Raw genomic sequence first — 23,736 nt, forward strand, 5'->3', positions numbered from 1 at the left:
CAGAATTTAAAATTGGACCCATCTGTCCCTGCCAAATGGATTGGCAGGTGCTTCAATACACAGACAAATCAATTTTAATTAAGTTGTTAATGTTTTATGAAGGTTTTAATGGTTTGTTTAAATGAGCAATGTTTGTAAACAAATTATACAGACTTATAATGATCAGTTTTGACACATGCTTTTTTCTGTAAGTCAGTCATTTCCAATATGTGTGTAAATATGCCTGAAATATAGTCCAAATATTACTGATTGGGCTTTTAAGTTGTGGTCAAACCTTAATGGAAACGCATTTCATGTGTGCTGATTCCTTCCTTTTAGAATATCAATTTGTTTAACAGCATCAGCCGGATTCAGCTGTGACATGCAAGCATGCAAACATGAAAATATAGTATGATTGTATAAAAAGGATAGACTGAGTTTACAAAATGATGTTTCTGAAGACTGTTGGGTTATCTTGGTGAGCATTTTAAACAAAGAAATTGTCACATCCCCGCTGTGGATTTACACACATTTAACGTGCAACATGTATGCGTGTCTTGGGAACAATAGAACCCAGAGTGCAGAGATATGGACCACTTAGTGGCTTGTTAACGACACAAGATCAATGATATTGAAGACTATAATTGCCACAGGCTACAAGCTGTCAGTTGGAATACACCAGTGCTTTGTGCCACAGATCAACTCAGAAATGTCTCTTTACAGACAGTGTCTTTACCTTCAAGGTCAGCATTTCATCTGAGGGCTCATTACCATCTGCACAACATTTACTTTGTATTTCTTGTCTGTTCTGAGAGCTTAAATTTATGTTGTTTTGAGGCTGAGGTTGTCTGAAAGAAATCATTTCTTGGGGGGTTTTCATGTTCCTCCGATGGTGCAGTACACCCATTACAGGTCAAGTAAGAGAATGAAATGGCAGGGTTGGCAGAACATTTTAAACTCAATTTTGATGTCATGTAATGAAAGGAGATGTCAAACAAACATTAACTACCTTCTCTTCATGCACTCAATCAAGGATATACAACTGACAATAATGTAAAATACAATCATAGCAGACAACAAGTTCCCTGTCACTGACTGTAATTGAGAGGAGTGAGAAAATATGATATTAACATAGGGTGTAATTGAAGTGGGATGTTTTATAGGTGGTCATGGGCCTCTGGTAATAGCTTACCGGTGTGAAAGTTCCTTACAATACTGTATGCTCACTGTCTGTGAGGCCCCTTAAAAGCCTGCTAATCATTTTCCAGTTCAAGGACAAGATGTTATGATAACTCCACAACGCAAGTGAAGGGATTGTTTAGTTTAAGACTTTTCCATCAGTAACATCAAGAATCTGAAACCAACTGTCAAGGATACACACATGTATTCAATAGTAACATTGAAAGTGGTTAAATATTTTTGTATACTGACACTTGCCATCCAGGATCATTTGTCTCCTTATCAAATGAAATGAAAACTAGCAAGGCTGTCAGGATAGAGGCACCACATGTAAGTCCATTTTTATGGAATTCTCATTTCCATTCTCAGATTTCCTGGTTGTAGTCATAGTTAGATTTAATATAGTTTAAATTTTTAGGGGTTGACTTGATAAAACGAAATACAAACATCTCGTAAAGTCTTGTCTTATCTTTCCTTCATTCAACATAGTTCCCTTCAGTGGTATCTAAAAATGCAGTCTTTACAAAATCTTTATGGCTTTTTTGATCTTTCAGCTTAATTCTTAACTAAAGCTTGCCTGTGCTTTTTTCTACAGTTTTTCTATAGTGTCTTACATAACAAGCAACCCTGAATAATCATAGATTGTTCAACATTGGTTCCCTCTCAGTACTCATCATTAAAAAGTCTTTAAACTATGATGGGGCTCACTACATTTAAACCGTTAATCATGTTCATCCTGGTGATTTGCTTTAATGAAGCTTTTACCTGCTATTAAAACACTATAATCATCCAGAAATAAAAGTTGATTGACATTTAGAATCATAAGGCATCTTTTATAGACATTTCAAAAAACAAGTGAACATGGAAACCAGTGCAGTGCTATACCAAAAGTTTTCAGTACAATGCTTAATTATACAAATGCTTTTGTTTTACCATTTTGTTGCCATTTATTCCAATTTATCAAACAATTAAAAAAAATCTGTTTAGATTGTACAGATTCATGAAATATTCATTAAACAAATTAGGTTAAGGGTTTCAGGGTCAATAGTGCAAAAAGTATTTTGGCAATAGGCCTATTATTCTGTAATGTACATTTGATACAATATAAGTTATACAGTGACAGCCTTGAACGTATGAATCCTGTTCTTCTTCTTCATGGATCACGGATGAGCAGCAGGACACAAATCTGTAACTCGCACTCAGCGGAAGTCGCCAAATGACGTAAGAAGAGTCCTGCATCCTGCATCCCTTCGAGCGGGACTTTGTTTGTTGTTGACCGCTCAGACAAAAAGTTGTGTAACATTCTCTTATAGCTGCTTTTTTATTTAGCAGACATGGCCCTGCAGACTGAAACGGATTTACCACCTGGCCTTGCATGTCTGAAAGTAAGTTGTAGCCATATTTATTTTGAAATGTGCCTGTTTTGCTAACATGCTGGCTAATAGCCGCTTGCTAAATTAAAACTAGCTAAATGAATACCCAAACAGCTACATCCATGGAATAACTTACCCCTTGGACTTTAACCTAAAAGACAAGTAACGTAACCTTTTCATAGCAATTGAATGTGTTCATCCAGTGCTATTATCTAGTACAGTTGACTGGTGTGCTAACAGTTGCTCGTGTAACATTAGCTAACGTTACTTAATCTTACAGCTACAACGCAAACAGATTTGTGATTTATATTAACAAAACAAGCTACGTAAAGGTTATCGTTCGTGGCACATAAGCTGGCGTTAATGTCAAACCCGTCCGTTCAAAATCTATAACGTTATTTAGTCAATGTTTAACGTTAAATAAAGCAACCCAAAACAATGCGATGCGATACGAACTTTAATTTGTCAGTTTGAAATGAATTAAATTATTCATTGCGTTCTTAGGCAGCTCCGTTTAAGAGGTTTAACTTACACACAGATTAAACAAGCAGTTACACAGATGACTCTTTTCATTGACGTACAAAAACACATCAAACAGTCATACATATCACATCATGACCTCTGGATTCAGATCTCAGTTAGCAGCGCACTGATTTTGGTTTAGCATCAGGATAGATTGATGTAGGCTATAAAATAATTCTTCAGCATGTTGCGTTTAAATTGAGGGATGCTAAATCGCCTGTTAGAGGGTAGAAGTTGCCACTCTCCGTTAATACTACCCTGCTAAAACAAATAATTAAACTACGTAAACATAACTTAGTTAGCAGGTAAGGGTGATATCAGGTAGCTCATTTATTTCGGGAAACTTCAGTTAACGTTATGTATCATGACAGTAACGTTAAACCAAGTGCTAAACATTGTCCAACACCATATTGACATATTCCATGACATGAGCAAGCATGAAGTTATTATTTATATTGTATAATTAAGCTAACCTAATGTAGACGGATGACAAAGGAAAAACCAACATTAAGTGTCTTAGTAAGGTGTTGGGTTGCCTTGGTATTGATTCTACAAGTCCCTGAACTCTTCTGGAGGGATGAACACCATTTTTCCAAAAGATATTCCCTCATTTGGTGTTTCGATGATGGTGGTGGAGAGCGCTGTCTAACACGTCGGTCCAAAATCTCCCATAGGTGTTCAATTGGGTTTAGCTCTGCTGACGCGAAGGCCATAGCATATGATTCACATCATTTTCGTACTCATCAAACCATTCAGTGACCCCTCATTCCCTATGGATGGAGACATTGTCATCCTGGAAGAGATTATTCCCATCAGGATAGAAATGTTTCAGCATAGGATAAAGGTGATCACTCACAACAATTTTGTATTGATTTGCAGTGACCCTTCCCTCTAAGGGGACAAGTTGGCTTAAACCATGCCAGTAAAATGCCCACCAGCATAACAGAGCCACCAGATCCCCTCACTGTAGGGGTCAAGCATTCAGACTTGTATCCTTCTCTTGGTGCACAGCATACATGCACTTGCCCACTTGTCGAGAATATGGTGAAGGATGACTCATCTGGCCATATTACTTTTTTTTACATCTCTGTAGACCAGTGCCTATGGTTTTTGCACCACTGAATTCTCAAACGTTCATCTTTGTTATGAGGGGTTTATGTACTTGAAGCGTTGCTCTTCTGTTTTTCCTTTCATATCGCACTAATGCACGTGCATCAAGGTCATCAAATGTGCGCTGGCGACCACAACTTCTGACCCTATTTACTGATGTCTTTCCTGTAAATCTAAATGCAGATGTTACTTTAGTCAGTTTGACTGAAGTTCCTGCCATCTGTACCCCAACAATGAACCCTCTTTCAGGGTCACTTAGATCTTTTCTTCTTGCCATCTTGATACAAAATGAGAATCAACTGGGCCTGTTAGCATTTTTATACATGTACACAGAGCATGATTGGATGTTAATTGCTTAATTGTACCATGCAGTGCACCTGTAAAGAAGCATCTGCATTCATTATGTTTATCCACTCATTTATTTATGTTTTTATTTTATTACGCTGAAATAAAAAAATATTTAGATTCTAAAATGTTTGAATAAATTAACGCTATCTGTTTGAAATTGGAGCTACTCTGTTGAGAATGTTTATGCTAGTTTAGTTTTGCCCCAGAAATTGTCACTCACAGGCCAGCCTGTCACGATGATGTCATGATCTATCATTACCAGGCAATTTTTTAAAAGTTATTGACAAACAATTAATTATTAGTTGAATTGTTTCTGTTTTTGATCAGTGTTTTTCTCATCTACAGAATGTTGATGCCCTGCTTCGGTGTCCCATTTGCTTCGACTTCCTCAATATTTCAATGATGACTAAATGTTCCCACAACTGTAAGTAAGAAGCAGAGCAGCTTTTAGAGGAGTTATTGTACTAATTACTGTTCATGAAGTTTAGCAAAAACTTAAGCATACGAGGGCAACACCATGAAGTGACTCGCAGATGAGATTCTTTTGAAAAAATAAAAAGTCTGGGGAAAAAGTGGCTTGTGACGATCATTCAGGGGGCTTATCATAGAGAAAGAGTTGAACATTTTAATTATTAGAGATGTCTTTTCAAATGAGTGTAATATTTTTGCTGTGTGTGTTTGTCGGCCACTTGTTTAAACATGGTTTATATTAGCTTTGGTTTCGTTATCACTGTGAGTAAGTGAGCCATACAATAGTCATGACAGTGTGTCCCTCTGGATCCAACATCCTGCTGTAATATCTGGGTTCATGGGTTCAACATCAGTTGAGTGAGTTCCCTGCTTAAGGTGATGCAAGTTTATCATAGGTGGATGCATCTTTGCCTACATCTCTTTATGTCCATAGATTCTGCATACTTTTTTGCTTCACGTGGCTGTGATTGAGCCACACTAGAGCCTCTTCATATGTGGACCGAAAACAGTTGTGTGCATTAAAGAGAAAAATATTTCAAGTGTATTTTTTTTACATATTATTCAGTACAAATTAATGCTGACTAACAACTTTGAAAAAAAGGAAGTTATCTACCTGTTCGCCAACAGATTAAATATAACATATATTTTGTTTGCATTTCATTTTACAGTTTGCTCCTTGTGCATCAGAAAATTTTTTGCCTATAAGTTGCTGTGTCCAGTTTGCAATGCAGTAAGTATAAATTTGACTTGAATTTGTAAAGTTTCATTTGCATAATCATCACAGTCACTATCTCAAGAGGGATGACATATTTTCAGGCAATTTTTTTGTTATTTATTGTATTAATCTGATAAAGGAGGCCGGTTTCCTTCATATCTCGCCTTTTCTTTTCTTTTAGCAAGCAACAGAACAAGATCTAAGAAACAACCGTTTATTGGATGACTTGGTCATAAACTTTCAAACGGCAAGGTAACCATAACGCACATTACAAATGACCACTAAACTGTCTTATGTCTGAAAAGTGTCTCTGCAAATGGACCTGAATGCACACTGCATCAGTAGCTGTTTTTAAAAGGGTTACAATTATCTGTGTGAATGATATAAAATAAGAAATATAGGCAACTGCATTGCATGGTGATGATGAATACTGTCCTAATCACTCACATTTGTCAGCATAAACAAGTCAGAAAACCAAGACACTTGGTATTGACTGATTTAATGGAACATAGCGTTAGTTCAGGCAGAGCACTGAAGTCGCCGGCATGTCAGGTGATTTGCGTCAGCTGTCACAACATTTTAGCATATTGATGCATCAGTAAGCTAAAAATATACAATCATGTTCATACAAGTGTTTATGGCGGCCTTTCTAAACTGTCAGTGCTCACCATTACTCTGCTGCAATGCCCTCCACCACTCCAAAGTCTTCCTTATGTCACTGAAGCTTTGGTATTATTATCTTGCTAATGTTTATTCTCATGTGTACTGTGTGTGTATGTATATGTGTGTGTATATATAATATATGTGTGTGTGTGTGTCTAATGCTGTATTCTTAATTGAAGATTAGTTCTTGTTGCTGCTTTGATTCTTTGAGAGTTCCCGTAGAGAGCAGAGCCTTTTCCACTAACTCTGTAACCATTTGCAATTAATAGCCAGTTTTTTGATACGTGTCTCTGACTGAACTGGCTTGTTGGTCCTTAATGAGCAATGATACTTTAATTTATCATCTAAGTACTGTCCAAGTATTTTTTTATGGCTTTTTGAAGGCCAGCACTGATTAAGAACAACTTCTGAGCAATTCCTTTTGATATAGCCATTTACAAAGTACAGTAGTTTTTATTTTTAGTGTGATTATTTTCAGTTCTTTTGCCTTCAGACATAGACTAATAGAATAATAAAAGTGGCAGATCAGGGAATAGGACTACAATGACAACCATTTAAAACATCTTGAAGAGAAAAAAAGAATTGAAGAGAAAACTATTACTTTAGTGATTTCAGGGGATCCCATTGTTATTGAGAATATTACAGTATATACACAAGGGAACCAATTTCCGTTTACTTCGCATTGGTTTACTTCGTTTAACAGCATTGGAGAAACACTTATAATGGCCTTTCAGTAATCTATTTCTGAATTAAGGATTTTCTGCAAATCCAATGGGGATTTTGTTTTCATTAACTGAGGTCAGCCAAGGTTGTATTGTAGTTATGTGTGTGTGTTGTGTTGCTTTAGGGCTGATATTTTTTCATTACAGCAGGATGTAGGCATAGGGAGCAGTGACTAGAGCTGGTCTAAAGGAAATTTCCTGGTACTTAAAATTCGTTTTCTCCAGTGACACTATCACAGCGTAGGTAAACATTTCCTTACATTTGAGTGTCTTGTTATTGGTATAAGTGGCCACATGGGTGCAGCTAGCCATATGCCTGCAGTCGCTGGTTGTCTGAGGCAGACTAGTAAGTGTTGAGCTGTTTTCTTGCAGTGTGACAATTGTTTGGTAAAGAGATAGAAATAAACTAATACTGACAATATTAAGATACAAGAACAACAGAACAGCCTTTAGGATGTCATCCTTTAGGATGTATATTTTGCTTAGCTCTTGCTATTTTAGAAACAGATAACAGTCTGAGTTTTATGGGTGATCCACGTTTTAGCGTTCCTTTTAATATTTGTTCCGGAAAAACATGAAAAAAGCCTGCTTAATGGCTTTGTCCCCAACAAATAAATTCATAAACTAAAACTAAAGTCATCTGAATTGTTTCTTTAATATCTGGGTTGATGTTGATATAAAGCCTGAGTGCTGTTATTGGTCAGGAAGCCATGATGTTGCTCCCTTTTCATCAATCACCTCAATGTTATCAACACCCAGAAAGTTCTCCCTTCAAACTGTAAACCCTCTGATTGTCATCGCTGTTGCGAATGAGTGGCTTTCGCAGCTGCTCTTTCTCCCATTTTTTAATTTCCTGTTGTCTAGCACTGAGTGTCTGAAAAATAGGATTCCTTGATAGGTGACTCTGTCATAAAGTATTGTTGTTATGTAGCAATAGACTTGTCTCAAACAATTTTGTTTTGGATGAGTTCCTTTGCTCTGAAATAAATGTCCCAAATATAATAGTATTTTTATTTTAGATTCCATGTTTTGGTCTGTGTAAAAACTTTGTACAGAGCATGACAGGGGAGAATATTTGAGTTACTATAGCAGCCTATGGTTGCTAGGTTTTCTGCATTAGCAAGCAGGCTATTTGTGGATTGCTTCCTTTCACATTTTTCATTGTGAAACTTTGTGGACAACATAGCACTAAGTAGCTATCTGCAGATTGCACTCATATACTGCCATTAAACTAGAGGCCTATTTCTTTAACAAACCATTAGCCGTTATTGCAGTGACACGGGTTTATATTGTCACACTAACCAGTCATCTCTCCTCTCACTCAGTACACACATTTACTTAGGTGGAAGTGGATCTTATACATTGAGACGTAGATACACTGCTATGTAATTTAGTTAATCACCAAGGGCACAGTGCCCCTTTCTGTTGTGGATTCAGTACATTTTGTTTTCTTGAACTCTGTCATTGTGTTTTATAATGGGCCAGCACAGTACCCTCAAACTTTTTAATAGTAAATTGTTTTTTTTTAAAGTAGGTATTGGAATAATAAATAATAACCTAATTGCATTTTTTCATAAACAAGTGGAAAAACATGTTTTTCAATACATTGTCACTAAAGTACTGTATGTTTTCATTCTACATTAGGGTTGAATAATAATTGAGGTATTGTTTATTGTGAGAAATGTGGACAAAATAATCATTAAAAACCTTTACAGGTGTGTAGCTCAACATATACACTGTGTGTGTTTAAGGTCACTAACAAAGTTTAGAAATTCTATAGCTGTGCATTTAAGACCCCTTTCTATTTGTAAAAGGTTATTAACAATCAACTTGTAGAGGGAATCAATATGACAGGACAACTTAAATTCAATTAGTATGTGTAATTTAAGAAGGTGGTATTGACTGGCTTTTAGCTATTTTGGTTACTTCAAGTCTAGACCTGGAGGATCAATATGCTTTCAAACAGTGCCTAAACTCAGGGGTTCATTCTGTTATACAGTATTTCACATTTCTGACAACTGTTTTATTGATGTAAACCAAACTTTTTTTTAAAATCATTTTTTTGTGTCCTGTGTCATTTAGCGTTAATAGGTAATGTTTAAAAACACTCCAACACTCCAAATCTATTGAATTCTTATCTACTAGAAAGACCTGGTCCATTAATTATGAATGTCCTGAGTCTCCTTTCTGCTGCTCAAAAATGAATTGTAGATACAATGAGGTTGAACTGTTGTGTATCTTTAGAATGTAATTTAGTCATGCTTAAGCACACCTTGAATCTTATATTTGAGGAGGAGCTATGAAATATGTTTAATACAATGTCAGTGCTGGAATGAGGCAACAACAACAATGGAATGGCTGTTCAGTTAAGGTCTTATCGCTGAAATTATTAAATGTTGTAAGAATAGTGATACACTGGCCCCAAAAAGTATTTGGACACTTAAGCCACACTTAAATGCATGCATTTCATTGCATAAAATGTCAAAGCAAATGGCATTTATTTTAAAGTATGATGGCACACACACACTTATCAAGCAAAATATTCCACAAAAAGAAGTTTATGTTTTTAAATGATAAACATACAGTTCAAAGTGAAGACAAAAAATTGGATACCCAATAGTGGCTTCACTAAAGATCATAGTTTCAGTGTTTTAGTATTTAGTTTGCCATCCTTTAGCTTGCAGAGCTGCTTGACAGCGTCTGGGAATGGAACCAACCCTTTCTGTAATAGCTGTGGTGAAAGTTTCCTTCAAGCTTCAACTAGCAAAGCTTTCAGTTCATCCACACTAGAGCACAGACAAGCTGACTTTTTTTTTTTCTTCCATGGCATCCCATAGGTACTCTATGAGATTTAGTTCAGGGCTTTGTGAGGGCCATTTTAAGACTTTGATCTTCTCTTGGGCAAAGTATTCTTTCAACAGGCAGCTGGTTTGCTCTGGATCATTTTCTGCTGAGAAGTTCACTTTAGTCGCTCGAATATTTTTTTGGCGGATTACTTTAAGTTTGCATACAAAAATCCTCATCAGAGTTCTTGATTCCATCAATACATTAAAGTTCATCTACACCATTGTAAGAAAAACAGCCTCAGACTTTGACGTTCCCATCTCCATACTTTACCATACCCTTAGTGCAATCTGGTTGGAATTCTTCTCCTGGCTTTCTCCACACAAACTTTCTATCATCAGATCCATGTAGGTTGAATTTGGACTTTGCTTGACCTTTTCTCTGAGTTCACTTCACTTGTCTTTGCCATTTTTGCAGTTGCTTTTAACTGACCAGTTCCACACTAATGTATAGTATCTTTACAAAGTAAATGACTCAAATTCACACAGGTGTTCCTAGCAGAGTAACCACAGGTATAGTTTATCACATTACCTGTGGACATATTCCATTAAGTTTGACAATCAGCACTTGTCCCAAAAACGTTTTTGTTGCTATTTAGAGGGATATGTTCATGCTTTCTCAAGTGACAACCTGATTTATTTATTTTAGTAAAAAAGATAAGAGTTTAGAGTTGTGCTAAATGTGTTTTTTCTATGGATCAAATACTAGTTTATGTAACATTTTATGAAATATCTTTATGAACCTCATGGACATTTTGCTCATAGTTTAACTGTCCAAATACTTTTGGGGCCACTGTATTTCCATCACATTATCTGCCTAGTCTTTATGGCACTACAGAGAAAGCATTTATATACAGAAGAGGTGACCAACTGTCACACAGCAGTCTGAATTGTGGCATCGGAATAAACATCTGTCACAGTGTAACTATGTTGTAATGTTGGTTATTAATTTTAAATGTGTCACAAGTGTTCTAAATATACACTTTAAATATACCAATATACTCTGATTTGTGCTTCGTGGCTGGTGTCCACTCCATGGCAACAGCCAGTAAACTGCTTAAACAAATGGAGAAAAAAACGTATTTGCTCAAATGAGGTAACATGCATACAACTAATGGCTATCATGTAAGAGCTGATAGTATATTTAAAGTATCCAGGAGACTCCTGTTTTCTATGTTGAGTAACACTACAGTTATTAAAGGTAAATGTTTGAATACAAATTAACAGCAGGGAAAGAAATATAATATATAAAATAAATAAACGTATGAAAAAAGCTACTTTTCATATCAACTCATGATGATTTAGATACTTTTTTATGATTTTTGTTTGGGTATTTTGCTTAACACCTCTAAATGTATTGCACTTTGCTAATTAAAAATAATTAGTTGCAATACAATGTTCAATATTAAGAATTTAAATGGACTGAACAGTAACAGGCATACCTGGCTTTTTGCAGCATTATTAACAGTTGAATGATAGTGGGGGGACATATTTCTTCAAGATTTTTGTGGGGTAAGGGGTGCTTCCACATCACATTTGTGTGAAGAGGCAGATTGTGTGTGTGTGTGTGTGTGTGTGTGTATGTGCATGTATGCGTGTGAACCTGCTCTAATGGGGACAGTAAGCGCAGATAAAAAGTTTTAAATGTGGAAAGCAGAACATCACACACCTCATTGGTTCCACTTTATTGCCAACTAATGACCATGCTGCAATTTGTTTGCTTTCCACATTTCCAAGTCTGTAGCCAATGTGTCTACATTTTCACGCTCAGTCTGAAAGGAGCGAGATAATTGACCAAGTGCAGTTTATAGTCAAAGGGCTCAGTTTACTGTAAGAGTATTTATTGGCACATACTACTCTTCTCTTTTTAAAGTGCTCAATAAGGTTTTTCAAGAAGATCTTGAGTCAGTTTTCCTCCATAATATATTTTATGTAATTATACTTTTGCATTTTTACAGTGTTCTTTAGATAAGTAAATTGTTGTCCTGTGAGAGAAGCAGAGCTACTGATGCTACTGTATGCATCAGAATTAATTTAAACATGTGGCTGTCTGGGTGTGAAAATCATACTTCACATGTTTCCTTTCACATAAATGTTGCCTTTCTTCTTTTTCCAGGCAGCAGTTGTCAAAAGCAAATTTTGACTCTCCTCCAATATCGCCAAAGACCCCTGCTTCAGCTGTCAAATGCAAAACTCCCAGAGAGAGGAGCCAGAAGTGTAACAGCTCTGTTTTGAGTCACTTTTTCCAGAAGAGGCCCAAAACATCTCCCACTAAAGACACCCAGCGAGATGGTTTGGTTTCTCAGTGTGTTCAGCAGGGGAAGATACAGACTGCAAGCATCCACAATGCAAATAATGCTGACCTACATTCGGTAACTGCTCAACTTCCAGTGAATGTGAAAGAAGAGCCGATGGATGTGGGTGAGTCATCTATCCAGGGGTTGATGTCAGTGAAACAGGAGGAAACAGCCTCGAACAGTATTGACACTTGGAATGAGACTGCGCATTCCTCTTCACCATCAAAAGATGTAAAGCCAGTAATCAAAGGTGAAGCTTTTCTACTTGTATTTTGAATTGTGACTCATCGCATCTAACTTACTTTTTAACTCACTCACAAAATCTCACTCATTTATGTGTAGCTACCTACAGAATCACATCAAGGGACAGCTGTTTGGTCATCGTCAGATCAGTTGTATAGATCGAATCACGGGTAGACAACTAACAGTTGATTTGAATTGTGGAGATACAGTATGTGAAATCAGCAAACTTGTTTATTTCTGTTGTCATTTTCAGCCGTAAATGTAACGTTTAAAGATAGATACTTAAACACAGTGGTCCGACCTATTTGACGTTTCTGCTGTGCTTATTTTATGCACTGTGTTGCTTTGCTAATATTTTTGATATATCAAATCTACCCAATAGGGACGTCTCACCGCCAGTCGGACTGACTTTGTCATAGTGGGAAGCCGTCTTACCAGTGCTTATTTATACTTACTTGTGCTTACTTTTAATTACTTTTCCTACTCACTACTTATACTTATTTACATACACTTTTTTGTTTACTTCTTTACTTGCTAAAACTGACATTTATTTTTACTCTGCGCCATTAAATTGTATGTACATGACATAGAGGTTTTCTACCCGGAATTTAATGTAAACAAACGTTATTACTGGTTCTATAGCTGATAAACTGTTCCACCTAATTGGAAAAGAAAGTAACTGCAGTAGTTTACAGCTGCAGATGTAGACTGTTGATGGTAGCCATCCACAGGTAAAGAAAGAAAAAGCTGCTGAAGTTTTAACATTTACCCTACGTACAGAGAATACGAGTTAAGGCCAATTCATGGTTTCCATGTTCCCGCGACAGCTGCAGACGTGCACACAGACCACGGATGCAAATGCGGTTCCATACATAGTACAAAGTACAATCGGGGTCCGCGGATGCAGATGTGTTCCACATGTGCGCACTAGTGAACAAGGTTGCAGCCGTGACTCTTCAGAGCTGTAAAATCCAGTCTGTGAATATATGTAAATATTACAAACCTGTGCTGTGTTTTTCTGATAAACCTTTAAATGCAGTAATCTGTTACAGGTACTTAAACAACACACCCGCACCAGCACCGCCCCTTATATTGTTTTACATAGGCCTGTTTTTAGTCTGAATGTAGCTGAGGAGAAAAAGTCGAAAAAGAAAATAGCGTGGGCGACAAACATATGAGAATAGGAGTACAGTAAATACACACAATAGATGAGACAGGCATTCCCGTTTGCTTCTCTAGGGCATGCACAGTTGGCACACTTCCAGTGTTGCTGTGTATTTTTCAGGGGTTTATATTCAATACTTGTATCATTTGTTACTTAGGGTTAGTTGGTGGATTTTAAATACTTTATAGAAATCAGCTTGTGGCTGCAAAATGTCAAATGTTAGCTTTTAAAGATTTTTTTAAGTATATTTATAATTTAATTCTCTTTCTGTATATGTGTGAAGTGGGTTCAACACTGCACGTTTCAAGCACTTCAACACAAGAGAAAAGAGCCTATCTGTTAACTTAAATGGAAACACAGATTGTCCAAAGCAAACTATTCTACTTGTTAAGGACAAACATGAATTACGTCAAACCCACATTTATAGTTAAAATATTCAGCACCAAACACAAAACTTCATCAATCTGTGTTGTTTTAATTGTTTTGTCGGTGGATAGGGCCCCCTCCTTCTGACTCCATTGTAGCCAACTAGGTGAACATTCCTGGAGGTCACTTGGTGAAACTTAGAGCGGTGCGACCTCCATACTGATATTTTTAGAAATAGCTGTGTCTTTAATGTTGCTTGATATTGAAAATCTGTCATATTAAACTAGCCACCTTTTACTTTTGTGTGAGAGGTTTTTGATTTATTACCTGTATACAGCAAGTTTCAAGTCTATGCATTATATATTAGTGTAGTGTACTGACATGAGCTGAAACCATCTAAAAAATGTATGGTGTACTTTGGGAAGTGATCAGGAGTTAGAGTTTTAGTCAAGGGGGCTAAGATGCACTGGTATGGTCCTTCAGCAAAGGACTGTTCTACTTTTTGCAGTTGATTAGTGGATATTGCTGTTTTTAGATTATGTGTATCCTGTTTAGGATATCCTCATTTGTTTAATTTAAATTGTAAATGAAAGACTTACAGTGTTATAGCAGCTAGTGTTTTTTTTCCCCCTATTTTGATGGTAGCTAGGGGAATATGACTCATAGCACCAAAAACGGGTTTATTGCTTTTAGTAAGCTGCTAATAATATCTTCTTGTGTGTCTTTTTGCAGTGGAGTGCCCTGTGTGTTCTGTAAGTGTGTCTCAGCAATTTATCAACAAGCATCTAGACACGTGTCTTACCAGCGGAGAGAAGAAGGAAAGCTTGAGGAGGTAAAATAGCCACTTACTGATCACTCAAAGGGAGGCACTGCAGTGGTATTTGCTCAAGCTATAATACTCTCTGGGGAGGTGGGATGAAAGTAAAGACACTTAATAGATTTTCCAAAGATGATAATGTTGACAGAGGGGTATTGGAGTGCATCAATGTTTCTTACAGCGTCTTTTAGATACTATCGCTGCTTTTAAATAGATTAAATAATATATTAAATGGGTAAGATGTGATTTTTAGGAACTGTTATGTGTATGGGGCCATTTCTGGACAAACATCTGCTGGGTGTAGTGACTGCAAGCATCACCTGAAAAGCCCTGTTTACATACCAGGGTCACCATATCCAGAGTGTTTGATGGAAATCTATGAAACATGCTCAGAAACATAAGATCAGATGTCTATCCAGGGGGTTTAATGACTGTTTTGGATGGAGCCAGTTACATAGTGAAGTTGGATTTTACTGCAATCTATTCTCTCCACTGCAAGTATCCATGTATTATGTTTTAGATAAAGTAAGGAGAACATGATGATTTATTTTATCTTTGAAAACCTGAAGACCTGGACACTCAATCCATTCACTTAGTGTCATCAGCTTTTTTTGGCCTAAAATGACAGAATTACTGCAATTATTGCGATTATTACTAGAAGTGTAAAATTACTGTCATTGGATTCCATATTTTTGTTAAAGTCAGCGTCTATGACATAATTTGAGAGGCTAATCCTTGTGAGTGGCCCTTGAAACTTGCTTTTCCAGGGTGACTAATGGTATGTGCAGCAATTTGATTTTCTGTTAACGATTGGTCGTATTTGTGCAGCGGCACAAAACACTTAATCTAGAGGAGACCTTGATGTCATAATGATGAATTGCAGATGTTTTAATATTCTGACCTTATTGTATGCAGCCTGCATGGGGAAGGTTCTTCTTGCCAACCCTAATAACTCACACATATACGATATAGCTAAAAACCACACATTTGACAGCCTTGTCTGATTATAACAGGTATGAATGAGCATGAATCATCAGAGGTATGTAACTTTTGCCAGGTTAACAAATAGCAACTCCCATCCTTTAATATTATTTGGTATGAGATGACCTGATATTTCCACTGTATGATGTGAGTAAGTTGACATTTTCATGATTCTATTCTGTTTATGATGTCCAAGACATTCAGTGTAGTCACAGCAGAACAAAATGCCTCCATCAACTAATTCCAAGTAGTATCTGGTGATTACGGAAATAAATTAGTCTGCTTGTCTTTTGCAGCTCACTTGGCAAGGTGAGGCGTCCAATGGGGAAGCTGGTGTACAACCTGCTTTCCATGCAGGAATTGAAGAGGAGGCTAAAGGAATGCCATCTCTCAGTGCAGGGCTCTCGAGACCAAATGATCAAAAGACACCAGGAGTTTGTCCACATATACAATGCCCAGTGTGACTCCACAAACCCCAAATCAGGTGAGGGCACTGAGTACTTAATGAAGTGTATGTGTCACTGCAGTGAATGAAACAAACTTGATCATAAAAAGTCCATCAAAGTTTCATGCTGTGTATGTAAGAACTGTGTAAACATATGTTGACTTACATTCTGTCCTTTACATGTGTACTAACACAGTTTTCGCTATACAGGGCTCTGAGTTTTGCATCACCTAATGAATCCCTCACATACACATGTGCTTTGCAAAAAGCTCTTTACAGTATATGAGTGAATGCACAAACAAATGTGCACATGGAACTGAAAATGACATAACGCATACAAGAATTATGTACCAACACATATCTTATAGGTTATATTTTTCTTTACTGGCATCTCCAGGAGTGCCTCAGTTTTGAACAGTGATCTCATGGGCCACAACCTTTTACGTGCTCAATGGCACAATTCATATTAACAGGTAATATTTGTGATCTAAAGAGTAATAAAGATTTCTCTTTCCTCTGTCAACAGCTGAAGATATAGCCAAAGAGGTGGAGGCCAGTGAGAAGATCAGAAATCAGCTAAAGGGGAAAGCCAAACCTGTGAGTACTAACTGCTTAATGGGATATCTCGAGAGATTGAATTGTGTTATTATTTTTCTGTATTTCCCTGTGGATTTCTTGATCTCTTGTGGCACTGTAGCAGTAGATGTAGTAGACTGTAGCAGATGAGCAGGTCCTCCTCGTACTGACAATTGTTGGCTGTAATGTGCCATAAAAGGAGTGAAGTAGGTAGAAGCAGGAAATGAATTCAGTGTGTTTGTAGCATTAAGGATAGATAGAGTATTTTATTGAGAAACATGAATGAAAGATGCTTATAATGAAAACTATAATGGCCACCTTTGAGCACTTCCTGATTACAATAGGAGTAGAAAACAATTTTGGTTGGCTGGCTTGTGCCAAGCTACAAAGAGCAATTGCTTTGCTTATGTCTATGTGATATTGTCATATTGTGTTTTTTCATTGATGATATTAATCTATGTCATTTAATTCATTTCAACCTGTTGCAGGTCATGATTTTCTCAAAGAATCAGTCGGAGAAGGAGATTGAAGAGTTGCATTCAAATTATAGTAAGTGATATTTTTTGTAATTTTCATTATCAGTATGTTGACACCGTAGAGCTGTGACTCACCAAGCCGACCTCTCTGTCGAATCAGTGCTGACAAAGGTCAACAACAAATTAAACTGCTTTGCATCACCTCATGTCCTCTGTTAAAAGGTACATTTGACTGCAATGCAAAGAAATGCTGTACTGTCTGTCGCGAGAAGAGAAAACAACTGATTAAACAAATGTGCACATGGAACTGAAACTCCAACTGATCAGAATTGGAGTTAAAAGTAAACTAGCAAGCCATTTTCAACCATTGTGAATCAGTTTAAAATGTTCCATTAACTGCTCATAATAAGAACTGAGAAAACGTTGTAACTGGTACTGTCTAGTCTTGTGGAAGAGGAAAAAACACATTGCGTTTACTGGTGCTAGGTAGCCAATGACCGCAATGGCTGATGGTTGGCTTGGTGTGTCAGGGTGCTTGCTCTCTGACTGGTGACGGAAAAATCTAAGGGGAATATAATATCACAATAAAACAAAGTTCCAAAGACATTCTGTACTCTTAGATTACTAAATTTAAAAAAAGTCATCTTAATGCTGTTAGTGAAAATGAAACATCAAGTCTCATTTTCTGTCTTGATGCATTTCTAGGGTACTGAATAATCAAATAATGCATGATTGCCTTGGGATAAATTGATTAAAAATCCAGAAGGTCATTAATTAGACGTAAAGAACACATTTCATGAATATCAACTCTGACTTTCTAAAAGGTTCTAGGGTATATCATACATTTACCTCGTCACTTTAGCGACACAGTAGGTGTAGATGACATTCTGACCCTCTGTGCCTAATAGCTGAATGGCCAAACTGCAAAACAAAACTGCTTCAGTTATAAAATTGCATGGATGCTGTCTTATGCAGAAAAAGGACATACTATAGAGTATGAAATGAAAACAAGTGGGACCAAAATGCAAAATGTTGTTACCCCAGAGAGATGGACCGATTCCCTCCAAAAATAAATCTGTTTTTGAGCTCCAGTTGAATTGATCAATTTTGTATTCACTGAAGTGCTTTGTGATGTTGCTTTCTCCTTTTTACCGTGACCATATATTTTCTAGCATTTTTAAAGAGTAATATTGGAAAACACTTAAATGTGATTTTCCATTCTACCTGAACAGTATACATTATAGCTCTTGTAAGAGTTGAGGAGTGCTTATCTTTGAAATCATCTTGTTGGAGTGAGTGTGAAGCTGTGAAATCATACTGGGTTTACCACTTCCAAAGAGACAGCTCGTTAAGATAAGCAGACAATACAACAAGTCTGTGTCTCAATTAGGCAACATGGCTAGAAAATAACATTAAGCTTTTTACTTTTCTTATATTGTTTGTTATAAATCTCAGTCTGAGGAGTTCTCTGTGAACAAGCTTTGCAGAGGGATATTACAATTAAAATCATAGTTGCAACCAAACAACTTTTAATAAAGCTTGTATTAAATATTTAAAATTTACTATCTACCATACAACTCCATGTACTTGCTACAACCTTTCCGAAACTACAACTACTATAACTTTCATTCTTTCTTTTATTCTATTTCATTTCAACTCATATTTAATTTTTCATTTAATTGACTTATTCATTTTTTATGTAGCGCTCTGTGAACTGCATCTTGTTTGAAAGGTGTTTTACAAATAAACTCATCAGACAAGGACTGAATTGAAAGCATAACATTAGATTTAATCTTGGTTTCCCTCAGAAAAATTGTTAGCAAAGGTGGTAAGCGAACTCTGTTCTTTTTTCCCTCAAGACTTATGTTTTATTTCATATCTTCTGAGAATAGAGGAGGCTTTTATTTCAGGTGAGGTGTCCCACCTCTGCTTTGAAATGTTGAGAAAAGCCTTGTTTGATGATTGGAGTCTTATGTTAAAAAGAAAAAAAAAAAAACTCTGTCAAACTATCAGATGGCAACTTTTTAAAAATCTCCCTGAGTCATTGCCCACAGAACAAAGCAGGACAGAAGTTGGAGCTACAAAAGTTTGAGAAATCTAGTCTTATCTTATATATCTTATCTTATTAAATAGATGTCTAAAAAATGGTCTAATGATTAGATACACTTTGTGCATCTTAATGACGATGTGTGATGACTACTTTCCAAAGCAGACCATAGGTGTTTAAACTGATCAATACATTTACTTCAGTACCTTCTAGGCAGCTAATTCAGAAGGACAATCCACTAGTAAAGACCTCAATCTTACTTGAGAGGTAATCCATCACAGAAACAGCATGGTGTTATTTCTGTGGAAGTTGAGTATTTGTTGTATAGTTATAGAGTGGAGAGGCAGAGACTGATCTTCTAGAAACTGAATAGGCAATATTCACAATATTGCAGACTTTTATGTCTCGAGCAAAATAATTACTATTTTGAATCTTCAGTGTGTAGTCGGCTGTAATCTCAGTCTTACTTTATTCAGTCTAGAAGCTTTCTATTAGGAGCCAGCCTCTTATGTTCCACAACACATTACCAGAAACAGAAATAAGCAGTGGCTGTGTCTTCAGTGAGTAATTTAGCAGCAAGGGGTGGAATGAAAATGTAAAACTTTGTCTGTCAGAGCATTTTGTGAAAATGTGTCTGCCTGACCTTTTTTTGTTGTTTAATATGAGCTCATAGATAATTGTTCAGAGACGTAAAGATGCATAGGACTGTAAATCAAGTCTGTGTTTTATCATCAGGGCAGAGGTCAAACCACAATATCAGCATTAGAGAGCATTATCAGAAGTCACGTTGACATGGTTGAACGAGATGAAATACCTCTGTAGTGCTAACTTTTAAAATTGGTTGAAAAATGGATGACTCACACGAGGTGGGTTCTAAAAATAGCCGCACTGCTGTGATAACCTCTTGATTTATCAGAGGAGGATGTGGATGACTCACTCTGCCAGCATGGGGAATGGTGAATGAGCAGACAGGAAGGTGACGGCAGCACACACACAGCCACACCGTATCCACCCGGAGCTTGCAGCTTTTTCTTAATGTGACATGTTCTTTTAGTGCTAATATAATCAGTAGCTGGTTATTTAGAAAACATTCTCACAAACTGGAATAACTGCAAGGCAAAAACAGCTGGAAATCCTGCTTTGTGAGACGAGCCGCCGGAGAAGTTTGATGTGTATGCGTGCCTCTCAACTATCATTGAAAAAAACTATGTCGTGACTGGAGTTACATTCTGGAGCAGCACTCAGTAGCCACTTTTAAAGTTTCTAAACCCCTTTTTTGGTAGAGAAAACTAAGGTGAATGTTATTTTTTGGCCCAATTACAAGTGGCAACCACCTTGGAATTCATTAAGTGGGAAATTCTGACATGAATTTAAAATTTAAAATATATTATTTTTCACCCCAAGGAATCAGGCTCTCAGTAATGAACTGATCTTGATTTATGAAGATTTATGTATGCTTGACCGACAAGTGTCCCAGCTACGGGTGCAACGGATCACAAAACACACGGTTCAGATCATAACGCAGTTTTGAGTCACGGATCGGATCATTTTTCGGATCAGCGAAAAAAAGGGAGACAAATATAACTTTGCTTTCCATTTATTCTGTAAAACACCTTAAGCAAGGAACTTTTTCCCATGGTCTTAAATGAAAACAACATTCAAGATGTCCAATGTTTGAATAAAATATTAAAATATATGAAATATTAAATACTCAGTTGTTAAAGTGCAATATGAGGCATGATACCTTCTTCCTTTAAACATGGTAGTGAATAAAACAACAGCCTGTGTCCATATCATCAAATTTTGATGATAACTTACAAACATGAACACACGTCTTGTCCTGCAGCTTAGCTTGTTGAACGAGCCACCAAAGAAACATTGCCTGGGGAAAAGTGCACCGCTAACTTCAGTTAGCAGGTAGTTAATTAGCTGCTCAGCTGCAGCACATTAAACAGCATGTTAACATACCTGCAGATGTCACTTCGGACCCGTTAGCTGCTGGTTTGGTCGTTGCTCTTCTAAATCCCTGTTAGGGACACGCTGTCTGTCCATGACTTGTACTTACAGCAGTTTGTTTACTTTGTCTCAAATGAGACATTCAATTTTGCAATTAATCTGCAGTTCACATGCGTGCTGAACCGTGGGGGGCGATCCATACGGATCACGGATCAACTATGTTCCGTTACAGCACCAGTCCCGGCTGTCAGAAATGTTACAGATTTCTGGGAGGGGTTAAAAAAAAAAATTTCAAAACAATCCTTCAGACTGAAGTGATGCCTGAGTTGGTCTGTCATTGTCATTTTTCTGTAGACTTTGGTTAACAGAGTAATGGACATTTTTAGTTTTTTAACCTTTAACCTTTGCCCCATCGAGTCTGTTGAGCTGCTGCATCCCAGTGTCTGTACAATAAAGCTGGTGTGTGAGATTTCATTATAACTTGTAACTGAGACATGCACCACTCAGTCTAGTCCTCAGCCAGAAAAGTGCAATATGTATTTTATCAGATGGGTTTTAGGAGTCACGCTTTCGTCAGTAAATGAAAAGGCACTGTGACAATGTAAAAGCTTTGCAACTGCGTTGGCTAAAAAGCACTTCTTTGCTCATGAAGTTATCAGTCTGAGGCAACAGAGTTGCTCCAAGGTCATGAAGTTTGAAAATCATTGTTTGTTTCATACTAACAGAGTGGCGCCCACTCTCCATTAAGAGATTGAGTCACTCAGTCTCTCACATGTGGGTTTATTCCTGCAGTGGTAAAAGGAAAATATAGTTTTGCTGGCAATTATTGTTAAAGCTAAATTACAGATTTGTTAGTTAAATAAAAAATTAAAAAATAGCTGTATTTATTAGATTTTCCATGTTGGCATGCTAAAACCACAGGAGGGGATTGATTTTTCTTTTTGTTTTTCAGTATTTTGAAAATTCTTGTTCATTTGTCCATAGTTGCCTACAGCATCTTTAATGGAAATATTTAATTTAAACATATATGGACGTAATTTGGAAGATTAGCTGTTGACAAGGTAACAACTAATGGGGACCCGAATAAACAATAGAAGGCCTCCAAGTTAAATAAACACCTATTTTTTCATATTGTCAAATTCTGCTGTTGTTAATCATGGTAACCAGAAGTAACAAAAACTGTGGCCCCACAGTTTGTCGACTTTGCTTGGGTTTCGCTATGTTTTTGAATGTGTTTGTGTTAGGGGCTTTTCCTTCAAATTTATTTTCATTAACTTCAGATTGATCAAAAACGGCAATCATGAAATTCTTTCATCTTTAGCTCACACTGTAGAACTAACGTTAATTACAATGTTGAGGTACAAATAAATATTTTTTTAAATCTCTCAGTTCTGTCATCCTAATCCTCTAGTCTGTGTTCACATGAAATAAATCCCTTATTTATATTTGGATCATTTCCTAATAACCTATATTGTTCTTCTGCCTGCTTCCATTCATAGTCAGATATAATGTCAAGTAGTAGGAATAATTTGTTTCACATGTCATCTCATCTTGGTGCTTGTATCTGTGGTATTTCAATTCAAGTATAGAAACTCATGAATAAAATCTTTTCTTCCTCCAAATCTATTCAACCTTTCAAGGTTGGAAATTGTCATTTCCAAGTCAAAATACTTATCTGATCAGCCTGGCATGTTACAGATATTGTTGTCTCACAAAGAAATAGCAGTCTACATTCACCATAGATATTATTCCAAGATATGGTAGCCTGTATCCTATTTGCAGGTTGGGTTACATCTGTTTCTGTATATTATTTTCCTCGATGCACCCCCAGGTCGACTGTGTCTGTCACCTGTTTCCCAACCTTTCCATGAAAGATATCTAGTCAACCGTACAGTGTCAACAACTATATTACTGTATGCCACCCTTATGATTTTAAATAACAATGTGGTTTTGCATAGTACGTAGTGCGTACTTTACATACAAGGTCGGATGTGTTATGGCATCCATTCCATTAAAAATTCCATCCTTCTTTACTAATGCTATTTTTTTATGCTATTTTCCCACAGGGAAGCAGCACAGCAGTGACTTTTCCCGCCTGATTGCCCAGGTCCGGAGTCGCCTTGAGACCACTAGGCAGACACGTATCAAACAGGAAGTCATTGAGGAAGGAAAGGATACACAAAAAACACACTCTGCGGGTATTGCAACACTCATCACCTTTCTCAAGGAATAGAATACAATTTAGTCACAGGACACCTTTAAGCCCCTCAGATACCCTCCAGAGTGAGTCACCTGATCCCAACAGGGACCAGCTGTGGCAAGTTCACCTTGTGTCTTATGTATTTTTTCACAAAACAACAATTCCTATAGAAAAATGATTAGAAATTATTTGCTATGTGAGAAATTAGTTTGTCTAACTACATGCAAAATAAAAATAAAGCG

General features: G+C 36.8%; 1 protein-coding gene across 5 annotated transcripts in view; it reads left to right on the forward strand.

Annotated features, from left to right (window-relative positions):
• The first annotated feature begins 2,374 nt into the window (after positions 1–2,374).
• Positions 2,375–23,736, forward strand: part of rad18 (RAD18 E3 ubiquitin protein ligase) — a 35,688-nt gene continuing 14,326 nt past the window's right edge. For 4 of the 5 annotated variants that reach the window (XM_067587402.1, XM_067587403.1, XM_067587404.1 and 1 more), the window contains exons 1-10: positions 2,375–2,543; positions 4,857–4,935; positions 5,651–5,712; positions 5,879–5,949; positions 12,042–12,472; positions 14,729–14,828; positions 16,091–16,278; positions 16,766–16,836; positions 17,304–17,364; positions 23,361–23,492. In XM_067587402.1, the coding sequence (XP_067443503.1) occupies positions 2,493–2,543; positions 4,857–4,935; positions 5,651–5,712; positions 5,879–5,949; positions 12,042–12,472; positions 14,729–14,828; positions 16,091–16,278; positions 16,766–16,836; positions 17,304–17,364; positions 23,361–23,492 (1,246 nt within the window). In that variant the 5' untranslated portion in view covers positions 2,375–2,492. The remainder of the gene's footprint in view (positions 2,544–4,856; positions 4,936–5,650; positions 5,713–5,878; positions 5,950–12,041; positions 12,473–14,728; positions 14,829–16,090; positions 16,279–16,765; positions 16,837–17,303; positions 17,365–23,360; positions 23,493–23,736) is intronic. The other variant, XM_067587406.1, reaches the window with a different exon arrangement.

This window comes from Thunnus thynnus, chromosome 4 (genome assembly GCF_963924715.1).
Source record: "Thunnus thynnus chromosome 4, fThuThy2.1, whole genome shotgun sequence".
NCBI classification, from domain to species: domain Eukaryota; kingdom Metazoa; phylum Chordata; class Actinopteri; order Scombriformes; family Scombridae; genus Thunnus; species Thunnus thynnus.